Source organism: Nestor notabilis, unplaced genomic scaffold (assembly GCF_000696875.1).
Source record: "Nestor notabilis isolate BGI_N333 unplaced genomic scaffold, ASM69687v1 scaffold16099, whole genome shotgun sequence".
Lineage (NCBI taxonomy): Eukaryota > Metazoa > Chordata > Aves > Psittaciformes > Psittacidae > Nestor > Nestor notabilis.
This window is the reverse complement of record NW_009945227.1, coordinates 9952-22033: the sequence shown is the minus strand read 5'-3', so window position 1 is coordinate 22033 and position 12082 is coordinate 9952. Positions and strand designations below refer to the sequence as shown.

The window sequence follows — 12082 nt, the reverse complement described above, 5'->3', positions numbered from 1 at the left end:
GCAGAACTATTAGGCATTTTTCAAGTACAAGCAAGTAGGTACAAGAAAACGGGAAAACAAGTGGCCTTGAGGAAAGTAACCCTCCCAGGAGCTTACACAACTACGTAGAAAAAAATGCTCCTCAGCCTATGTCAAGTAGTAAGGGCCAGGTAAGGAAGAGGAAGAAAACAATTTAACATCTGCATATAACTGAACCACTCTAATATGAAGTAACCTTCAGAGTCCAAGGGCTTATGTACTAAAGGCACATGCAGATTTTGGCTGACATAATTATCTCCCTGTATGTTTTGCTTGGCTACTAGTGGTTAGATTAAAAGAGTATTTTCATCTTCCAAAGGCTTGCTTTTATCTTCAGCAAACACTTGTCAATTCTTGAGGGGCAGAACAAAGGAGAAAAATCCAAAGGGACTCAAAGGGTGAACACAGTTTATCCATAGGGTAATCATATTACATGTAAAAAATGCTTGTCTAAGTACAAAAAAGAAATTTAAGATTTGATAAGGCTTTTACCTTTCCTGTCCAAAACCTTAGGTTTTCTCTCCAAGATGAAGCCCAACATTTGATATGAGGTCCACACAGGTCAACAATATTTAAGTGTTTAAATCTTAATGGCTTTTCACCAGTAAAATTAGTAAGTGTTTACCCTTGCATGGATGCCACCACAGAACTTGTAAAATGCAACAGTGCCATAAATAAATTTCCTTAAATAGTATGCTTCTCTTGGGAGTTTTCAGTTTTCTCCAAAGTGCTAGCAAACAAGCTTCTTCTAAAAGTTCCACCTGCAAGAGAAGAATATGTATAAATAAGAAAATTAAGTTTTAGAATGAACGTACCACAATTCAAAAGTTAGCAGATGCTCCGAAATGGGAAAAAACGCCACAATCACATGAAATGGTTGCCATGCATTGCAAGTTTAGCATCTGAAATCCTAAAGGAAATGAACAGAACTGAAAATTTAGCTGGTACTCATTAAAATGATAGACAAATACATGGACAAACTGACAAGTCACATCACAGTGCAAAGCACACACAACTTTGAAAGGATACTAGGAATGAAAGATGTTACATAGCTTCACTGCATCAGTACTCTTTGTTTACCCGCAGCTTACAATGGATGTTCAAGAGCTCAACTCAAAATTCTGACTTCAACCATCAGCTGTACTTCATGTGCCACTAAGCATATTCTAAATAAAATTAACTGATTAAAGGGAGTCCTCTGAGAACATGGACCTTGGAGACATGGAGAAGACATGCTACAGATTCAAATGCCACAGCCACCAAGAACTAGGATAAGCTGAAATACCATAGAGGTCACTAAGAAAATACTTGAGAACATGTTGGTTTAGGGGAAAAAAAACAAACCCTGAACTCAAAAGCAGCAGTGAACACAAGCAACCAGCAATATTATGTCATTCATGTACTGTCCAATTCAGGAATTCCATTTCATACAGGAACTCTCAAGTAACATGAGTTAAAGTCAGGCCACAAAGCACAAACCTACTGCCTCAAAACACTGGAACAAACCTTTTCTGTCAACAGTTAAACACACATTTGTGTTTGCCTTCTTCCTCTGCATCTGAAGATCTGAGCCAAATTCTCCAAAACTATATGCTTTCTATAACAAATTTATTGGCTGAGGGTACAGAAGTCTTAAATGCTACTTATCTTTTCAGTTTCTGTAAATTAAGCTATAATGATTTATCAGCAGTCTGAAATAAGTAATAAAGGTCTAACTACTACCTGTTTATATGTGAACAGCTTTTCACAGCAGTGGACAAAAACTAATCTAGAGCCATGCTAAGGAACAGAGTCACAGTCTTTCAAGCAAGATCTGTTTATTTTTTTGTAGTGCACATCAAACAAGCCTGGCAAGTTTCCCAGATGATTTACAAAATAGCTTTCTTGGACTGGAAAGACCTTTACAAGAGATTCTGCTATTAGAACATTTGTTTTCAGTAAGGGCAATACTTTAATCCTAAGGGAGGTTCTACAATAAAAAGCTGCCATAGATGGACATTTAATTTTTTTTATAGCTATACTATCATATCTCCCTAGAGAACAGCTTATTTTTAGATTAAAGTAGTAATGGTTTAAATTTAGAGAATAACTTTTAGGTAATTACAGGGAATAATTTTTTTATTTAGGAGAGAACAAATTAGAAAGAAAACTGGACTACAAAACATTTTTAGAGTCACTTAAGAAGATTATTACTTCCTTTTTTCTATGTTAAAGTGCACTGGAATTAACTTTATTTTCATACATGCCCTTTTCTTTCTATTTCGAATGTTTAAAGAGGCTATAAGTAGTCTAAGTAAAAAATTGTATTATGAATAGTCTGACCATGCTAAATTTAGAGATACAGAAAAGAATGGTCACAGGACTAACAAAACAATTAGCTAGGCATGAAAATGCAAATGCAGCCAGTGAAGGAAGAGGTTATTTCTTGCATTTAGTTAATATTGATTTTTAAAAAAGGAAGAGAGGAAAAAGAAAGGACATCAACAAAAGACTGCTGAGCACCAGAACATAATTCTGAATCAGAAAGTAAGAGTAGTTTGTCTTTCACTGACATCTGTAGATCCTTCACAGATTACAGAGTAGCAATAGGTCAGCAGCCACTAGAAATCTATGATTTGCCAAAATTTGCTGAAGAACAAAAAGCAGAAACAGAAAACCCAGCCATCCTTACAGCTACCTACCTCCAAGGCAGCTGTATTTACACTGGCTTTGACAAGAATTTGTCCAGTCTGGTCTTACAAATGTCCAGCAATAAAGATAGGCCAGCTTATTTCAGCTCCTTAATTTTTGAAACCTCAATTCCACCTCCTTACAAATTAGCTCACTATTTACCTTCTTACCCACTGAGCGAAAAAAGAATTTACTTCATTACACTCCACACCCTTTTCAACATTTGGTAACATACCACATCTCCAAGTTTTTCTTCCTCTGTGACAGTGGTTCAAAAAAATTGGGTATAATGTAATGACAAGGCACAGAGTCCAGACAAATATACTCTCCTGAGTTCAACAGTCATAACTGTGCTGCCAATAATGGTTGGGAGGAAGTATCCCATTGCATACCAGGTCTCTACTTTGTCTTCCTTTCTTAATTGATACAATTACAGAATGTCTTCTTAATGAATAAAAACCAGATATAAATAAAAGACCACATTCCAAACCTTGGCTTTTCAGAATTTAACCTCAAGACACTCAAGGGGGTTTGGGTCTTGTTAAATTTTTAAACATGCACAATTTCCACTTATGCGTTTTCATCATATCTGAAGTTACTAAGAGTTTGAAATGGACTGCGCTGACACAACATGACTTGGATCCGCTCTCTCAGCATACAGAGAATTTGGCACTGTGCACTTTGTTCAATGTCTTCAAATCCATTGCCTTTGCCACCCCAGAATCCCTTTCTTCCCAAAGGGAAAGCTCTGTATTTGAATTACCTTTATGTAAAATCACCTTACCCCTTCAGATGATCAAGTCACTGTGCCATCAGTTAGAAACAAACCACATTGACTTACAGGGTTTTTTTCCCCCAACTGTTACCAAAGAAAAAAACAAACAAAAAACCCCCAAACCAGTCAGGGGTGCATTCCAAAGCCATGCTGGACACATTGACATGCTTAATGGGGTACCTCGAGCAATTCACTGAACTTTGATGACGCACAAGAAAACCCCAGCCTCCTGACTTAGTAACCTACCCAGATTCCTCTGATTCGAGCATTTTCATGTGTCTCCATTCTTATTAGCCAAAGCTTCACTGATCTATCAGAGAAGTACCTTGTAAGCAGTCAGTTACATAAAAGCGCACAGTACAAGGCAGCAACCATAAGGAAAGAAGCACTTAAGTTATTCCAGGGATGCGGCTGTCAGCAGCATTTGTTTCTTCTGGGTAATAAGCACATTGCCACTAAATCTGAACCATCATTTATTGCAAGAATTAATATGCAGATGTTTAATTTCTTGGACCACTGATGCAATCCTCCACAAAGAGTTTTTATTTCAACATCTATTCTCATTAAAAAGTCTAAATAAACAATTATATAAGAAGTTGGTGGATAATTAAGCCTTTACAAACTTATCATTAACTGAGGAAGCAAATACCATTTTTGCAAACTTCTGTAGAAGCTTTTTAAATTGAAAGGTGAATTTTCACACAGAACTGATACATTTTCAATTGCATTTCTCTTTATCAATTACCTTCAGTTATTTGACAACATACAACTTTCAGCATGAGTTTCCACTGTTTCTTACCTGCAGTTTACTCCGAGCTTCTCCTCTCTCGCATCTCCTGTTTCACAGGTGTGGCAGGCACCTCAGTCTCCTCCTGTTTCACAGGTGTGGCAGGCATTTCACCATTGATACTCTCCACACCGGTAACAGACATCAAGCTTTTCCGTTCTTTGGAATTTGATTTGTGCTCCACTTTTGTGACTCTAAATCTGAGGCAGGCAAAAGAAAGATTCATTCCTCAGATTAGTTAGATTGTGCTCAGTACCCAGTGTAAGGACAGGAACATGTTTTCAGGTCTCCAAGACCATCAGAGCCAACACCCACATGGGACCAGCTTCACTTCAAAGCAATCAAAGCTTAAAAAGGAAGAGTAAGATACAATCTTCCTTCCTATTACCTGTATGTACTTTAATACTCACTACTGCTAAATCACATTTTCTCTGGGAATTGTGTTTTCAAGTAGAATCCACAGATTACATAGTACTTCTCAGAAGAGTAATTTTCTAAGACAACTACAACATAAGCTAGGAATTAAAAACAATGAAACAGAATGAAGTGGTTTCTATAGCTCACACTTACTTGAAAAACATCAAATTCAGAAACAGAGGAATTTATTAGTGTGCAATCCTTGTTTCGTTTTAGCCAATATCAATACAGAAATAGCTTTGGATTTATATCCACAGTAAATCCCCATCTATTTACATAGTTTCAGAGAAAAAAAAAAAAAAAGAAAAAAAAAACATACAACCAAAAAACAACCAAAACCAAATCCCAAAACAAAAGAAAAAAAAAAACCCGTATAAAAACACCACCCCATGTTTACTTCTTCCAGAAATAACTTCAGTCTAATAGTAGCAGGGTTACAAAAAACGATCACTGATGCTATAAACAGCATAGAATCAACAGATACCTGATCCAACACACACCACTGTATCTCCTTAAGAAAAGTATACAATAAAATGATCTAACTCTTACCTTCCCACAGAAAGGACTGTAACTTCCCCAATACGACTTCTTCTGTGCTCTTTAGATTTGTGAGCCGGCTTTATGAGGTGCCATCGTTTGTGGCTACAACGAGTACAAACATCCTGTTCTATTGCTCCTCCAACAGTATGGAAGTGATGGCCTTTGCAGCTGTGTTTAAATGGAACAACACCAGGTGACAAAGGAGATCCTGGACTTGTAGGACTCCCAGGAGAGGTAGGAGATAAAGGGCTGTAGGAAAAAGTATAAAGGAAATTTAAGGTTTACTATAACATCCTGTTTCTTAAAAAGGAAGAGTAAGATACAACCTTCAGTTATGTCTGTGAATAACTAGCTTTTTTCAGGGACAGTTTATTTGTGAGGATGTCTGGTTTAATGCTTCCTCCAATATCCTATTTTTGCAGTTAAAATCACTTCCATTAATTAATTCAGCTGCAGTAATGTGGTTAAGGTAACTAACAGAAAAGAAAAGGAAATGTAGAAGTATCAGGCTAAAAGAGAACAGTTTACCTGAAGTTATACTCATGAAGACATATAATCACCTGATTAAATTCACACTTGGAGAACTATGGAAACTATTTTAGACTTGTTACAGTATATCCAAGAAATCACAAAAGAGCATTGTCCTACAACATTGCAAGGAGGCAAAATTGACTACCCTGAAGAGAAAAGGACTCGGACAATTCAGCTTAAGCTTCAGAAAAACTTATTTTTTTCTTAAAGTACCTTGAAAGAAAGAAAAAGCAGTATAACCACCAAGAGGTATTTATTAAGAACATCTGATTCTATCCCATTTTCTTCTAAAGCAGAAAAACAGGTAGTATATAGAGAAACCAGAAGATGCACTTTTTTTTTTTTACTTCAGCATCAATTTTGATGCTGTATTGCAACACATTCTCCTAAAGCAAGCTTCTCTGCATTAAAGGTGAAGTTTCTGTAGCGTAAGGTAGCACACCTTGTTTAAAAAAAACCAACAGAAATACCAGGAAGTTACAGATCAGTAGCTTACCATGAAACTGGAAAGGCATACTAATGTGGTTATTCTGGTCCTGATGATATTCAGTGTTTTAAATAGTTCCTTGTGTAATGGAACAGAAGAATAACTAAAGTACCCATAAACCTTGGGTCACCCATAGTAACTGTAGAGGACAGTTACAGTGTAACTGAGAAATGAGAAATAAGGATGATCAGAAGAGAGCATGTGTATGAAAGACACATTCACACATACATAAATCTTATTGAAAATACTGGCTGTATTGAAGGAAGGACAAAACAAAATTCAGTGCTTCAGCAGAAAAGCTTTACAAACCCAGATTACAAAGGATCTAGCCAGAGGATCATTCTGCAGAAAAAGAAGGTGAAGATCACAAGCTGAATGTGAATCATATGACGTTGTTGCTCAAAAGGAGAATTTTCACAGTGGAAATAACAGGAGTATAACCTGCGAACCTAAAGTTACATTACTCAGCATTAATCATGCCTCAGCTGATCATTCCATCCAGTTTTGGAACTGTTACTTCAAGAAAAATACTAACAAACTGAAGAGACTCCAAAAGAGAACAGGTAAACAAATTAAAAGAAATAAAATATGCTGCAAAAGACAGGAGTTGCTTGCTTATTTTCAGAACAAAAATATTGACAGGAGACATTTAATGGTCTTCAAATGTATAAAAGAATGCTATTAAGGGAAATCTGTCCAACATCTGAAGCAAAGACAGGAACTAATGGCTTTAAGTAGCAGAAGTGAAGATTTACGTAGCCATTACTTTTCTTATCATTAGGAAATGTTTCATAGTGCATCAAACTTAGAAAGAAATACAGTAGATTTGCACTTGGGTTACTAAAGCTTTAGGAGTATCCATCAGAAATTACATAATCATTTTCCCCTTCCCTTTACCTTTTGTATTTTAATTCACCACTGAAACAACAGTTAAAATTCCCAAAATAACATCACACATACCTATGCAAAAAGACTGAGTTAAATTCAAATATTTCTGCTGCACCATAAGTTTAAAAATAATTCCTATACTTGAGAATAACTCTTTGAGTTCATTTTTTTTCCTATGATAACCAAGCCTCTTGGCATTAAACAGGTGGTTTACCAGTTTAAGTGGCTGCATACTCAACTCTTTGTCTTGCTAAAGCTACACACTCCCACTTATTTTGTTAGCAACACAGTACTGCTTGAACTTTCATCTTCTCTACCTTTAACATGAACACAGGGTTACATATGAAAAGTAGAGTAGTACAGGTATTGATTAAAGGTACTTATGTACAGATATACATAAACGATGCATCTGCAGCTCAAGGGATGAACTACTTTCTCTACGTAATTCTCTAAATGTGTAGTGAAAAAAGTAAGAGGTGGGTCAGCCAATGTATATTACCATGATTATAAAGAAAAAATTAAACCAGGAGACACAGATGTCTATTTCAAATTAGTATCCATACAAAAGAAACAAGTGCTGCTTATGTTCTTTCAAATCACAGTAACTTTGGACTAAGCCAAATTGTAGGTAACTTCACTGTGAAGTAAACAAGTATTGCAGCCTCTGTAAATACTTAACCCAAAAAGCAATATATCCGTATCATACACCTACAACACATAACCAGAAGAGCCAGTTACTAACCCAGGGCGTACATTAAAACTTAGTGACTCAGAGACACCACAATCAACGTAAATCAACAGAAATCAATGTATTATCAGCTGGCAAGTCAAGGAACTGATGTCCTCAGGAAATAAAATCCTTGGAAAGAGTACATTTTTTGTTGCCTCAGGAAACATGCATTAAGAAGGTGAGTAATTACCTTTCAGGTTCAAAGACACTGCTATCTGCTACCATGGCCTTTAACACATCAGCATTTGCTGCAATGAGAATAAACAGAACTCTTCAGAAGTGCACAGCTCTAACTTCAGAAAAAGCAAACAGTAAAATTAAAGGTCCTCAAAGAAACTTCATCTAGAAGAAGGATGACTGCATCATGCATATCTCCAAGAAGGCATGAGAGAAAATTATGGAAAAAAAAAATTAATATAGTTCTATGTGATTTTCTTAACATGAGCTACTAAAAGTACTGTTCATATTGCACTCAAAGCTCTGCCTCAGTCAAGTCATGTAACACAGCCATGTGCACAACACTCCCAGACAAGGGCTCTGAAAAGTTTAAAACATCCATTTGACCACAGGATTATCATCACCTCATATATATGTGTGTGTGTGTATATATATATATATAATGTATGTATGTATGTGGTGTGTGTGTGTATATATATATATAAAGCAACTTCAGATGAAAAACACTGGTTTAATTGAGCCCTACAAAGCAAATTAATTATCAGCCAAGAATAACCAATTACTCACATATTCTAAAAAACATATGGGCTACACCTAACCCCAACCTCCAGGAAAAATACACAAACTCAAAGCCTTGACAGTTAAAAAAACCAACCGAACAAACAAACAAACAAAAACCCCACAAACCAACCCAAAAATACAACTTTTCCAGAGGACTAGTCTTCATTCGAAAGTAATCCAAAGCTAGCTCAATGCTTCAGAGAACTTCAATTTATACAAATATAAGACTAAAAGGCTGCAGGTCCTTGTGCTATAAAAACATGCAATCTCCTAAATGTTTCTTCTACTGGGCAAGTAAGTTCTGAACTAAGCAAGCATTCCATGGGCTGCTTAACTGTGATTTTATTTTTGCAGTCATATCATCTTCTTTTTCCTTTATTCTGCACACACAGGACATGAAGACACCAAAATTCAAAATTAGTGCTAGTATACCTTATTGCCTCAGTTATGCACAAACTTTTCATCAGACAACAGCTGCAAAAATCATTTCAAGACAAAAAGTTTAATTTGGTCAAAACAAACATTTCCACATGCTTTAAACATTGCCACTAAGAAAGCAACCTTGAGCTTTTCTTTCACAAACAAAAGGATGAACCAAAAAAATTGAACACCCAAATAGTTAAAGTATCAATAAATGCATGAACCAAACTTACCATACAAAATAATTCTCAGGTAAGCAAAAAACTTTCCTATTTTGTTTGAAGTTACTGCCTTCTAAAGGCAGTCTCAAGTAGGTAAGCATGTACAAAATGGTTATTAAATAAAAACACATGAACATACCATACTTCAGCATATGTGAAAAAAAAAAATACAGAACACCATCACTCAGCTTGAACATCACCATACTATACCTTCATTTTTCATAATGTAGTTAACAATCTGTCCCACAGTGTCGCTATTCTCATGTATTGTTTCATTCATTTCTGTGCAAGGAAATAAATATGTTATCAATATGTTGGCCTTCCAAATCAAGTGAGTTATTTTAAAACAAAGTAAAAACAAAAAGACCCCAAGCCAAAACCAAAGTAAATACCAGAAGAAACTACTTCAAAAGATAGACAAGATCTATTGTCACTTTGGAGAGAAAGCTTAGAGAAGGCTTTTTAGTCCTTATTCAGGAAAAAATACAAACACAAGTTTATGGAGTCTAGACATCAGCTCTAACACATTAATTTAAGACTTGAACAACTCGAATAAACTTGAATTTTCAAAAGCATATGTCAAAACTCTATCCAGTAAGGAGGAGACAAGACAGTAGTATTTTTCATCTTAACAATAAGGAGGGGAAACAAACAAAATCATTAATCTGTCTCAAGTCATTATTTTAAAATAGGTATTATCAGCTTCTAGTATAAGAGGGATTCAATTTAAGCTTTTCACCATGTATGATTTTTTTAATTAAAAAATTCTCATATGACTACAGGAGCAAGGAATTTAAGAAAGAAACCTTACGATACTTCTGGAATCAATTGCACCTATTAGCAATACTGGAAGCTTCCCCGGGAAAACTTCAGAAGGCAAAGAAAGATGGGGGAAAGAAACAGAACTATGAGGAGGCACAGCTCTACACTTTCCACCCTTTCCAATAATTATGACTAGCTTTAAAAAATAAAAAAAAATAAAAAAAAAAAAGTATCACAGGATTGAGGCAAATTTGATAGGTGAGACCCTAAATCTGTCTCAGTAGTAGTAAATTAGGGGCTTCAACATGTCTGTACCCATGCTTCATCTTCATTCTAATACAGGCAACTTTGAGCTTCTTCCCCAAAGACCTAGAAGTTATCCCCCTTTCATGACTACTCACCTTGCTGTTACCAAACAGGTGAACTAACAGATCAGCCTGTCCCACTCACTACATGCATGCCCCAGGCAGTAACTGCTTAAGAACATGCTAACACATCATTATTGCACCACACAGCCACTGTAATTTGCACTTATTATGAACCTACTGACAGTAATTAATTAGGAGAAAGGAAGAAGCCCAAAGTATTTACAAGTGACTTGACACTTATATTTACTTAGCCAAATGCTATAGTGGCTTACTATAGCCCTTCCCAAGGGATAGCATTCTTTTCTTGTTTTGTTTTCAAGTAAGAGTAGATGGGAATAAGGAACCATAAAAATAAAAGCACAAACAAATAAATATTAGAATAAAAGGAAGTATCTTCAAGAAAAAATTATAAGCAGCACACATTACATACAACAGAAAGTAGACAGTCAGTCCAAAGGCTGTTTTATAATGAGATGGAAGATGCTAAAGACTGCTAAACACAAAACTAAGATTTTAGGCTTCATGCGGCAGGGGGTTTTGTCCCTCCTCAGATAAGATTATGCATAATAAGATTTTGTTGCTAACAGCATGTGGAATGCAGAAAAGCAATCTGGTGACTCCAACTGCAGTGTACAGCTGCAAACAGATGTACTGGATACTTTGATCCCTCTGTAAGTCCTTAACTGATGTTAGAGAACTTGCATGGGAAATTGGAACACTCCAAGTTTTAACTGGCAAAGATCAAAACCCAGCAGACGTATAATGGTAACAAAAATATTTTCTTAATATTGTTTTGATGTCAAATATAAACAGAGAAATGACAGAAGTCTCACAATAAATTATTCCATAGTAGCTGTAATGTAGAGAAATAGTAAGTTGCTAGACTTGTCGATTACCTATTTTTTCATCAAGCTTTTCTTCTTCTACTTGTTCAGCCTCTGTTGTACAACGATACCCTTTTTTCTTAAGGACATGACAGATGAGGATCCCCAAGAGACCCATGATGAAGAAAACAGGAACCAATGCAAAGGCAATATACTCTAGGTGTTCAGCCTTGCCATCACTGCCATCAGTTTTAGTTGTCAAAGTAGTTGTCTGTAAGTCATTGCTTGACAAAAACTGGAAAAACTCTCCATTACCTACACAAATGAATAAACAGTTATTACTATACTCTGTAAATCACTTCAAAGCATTTAGAAAATTGCAAGCATGACCAAATCCCCATAGCATCAATGTGATGTACCCCCTGTGATGACCTGAATGGGCAACACATACTCCACTGGCTGAGAAGTCACACCCGTAAGAGTAGATATTCCCTCTTCATAACATGATTACAAGATATCTAAGGTATAAAACCCTCACATGATACTTCTTCAATATAACAGTGAAGAACAAACAATATTCTAGCCTGATAGGCTTGTAAGCTCAGAAAAGGGCTCGCACATTTCACGGAAGTGTGACACCACCCAGGGAGGAAAATGCAGTACCATTTCTCCAGTCTTAAGTTCATGAAAAATAGCTAAAAAAAAAAAAAAAAAAAGAATATGGATTCCTTCCTGATATGCAAGTACAGGATTTTGTATTGACCCTTGCAAAGAAGTATCATCAGGTGTGAGAGAAATACCTTGATGTTTTTCTCAATAGTGGGATTTCACAGCACGAAAGAAAAAAAAAAAAATTACTCATCAGCATAAGATAGGCTCATTTTCCCTTGTTTAAGATTCGGAAAC

The 12082-nt window shown here is 35.9% G+C and overlaps 1 protein-coding gene across 1 annotated transcript; it reads right to left on the bottom strand.

The window, feature by feature from the left end:
* Nucleotides 1-544: 544 nt before the first annotated feature.
* On the bottom strand, nt 545-11468 carry RELL1 (RELT-like 1). The gene is made up of 6 exons (XM_010022777.1): nt 11249-11468; nt 9433-9504; nt 8034-8091; nt 5217-5456; nt 4263-4450; nt 545-779 (listed from the first exon to the last, which is right to left on the bottom strand). Exons 1-5 carry the CDS (start codon nt 11352-11354, stop codon nt 4270-4272), a joined length of 657 nt encoding a protein of 218 aa, XP_010021079.1. The 5' UTR covers nt 11355-11468; the 3' UTR covers nt 545-779; nt 4263-4269.
* Between the last annotated feature and the right edge of the window lie 614 nt (nt 11469-12082).

Bases quoted from the DNA above. Each gene is read 5' to 3' on its own strand.
- RELL1 (XM_010022777.1), bottom strand. From the start codon at position 11,354: ATGGGTCTCTTGGGGATCCTCATCTGTCATGTCCTTAAGAAAAAAGGG. The intron at 9,505-11,248 runs GTAATCGACAAG...TTCCTTGCACAG, and splicing joins AAAGCTTGATGAAAAAATAG to AAATGAATGAAACAATACAT. The intron at 8,092-9,432 runs GTATAGTATGGT...TTCTCATTGCAG, and splicing joins CTACATTATGAAAAATGAAG to CAAATGCTGATGTGTTAAAG.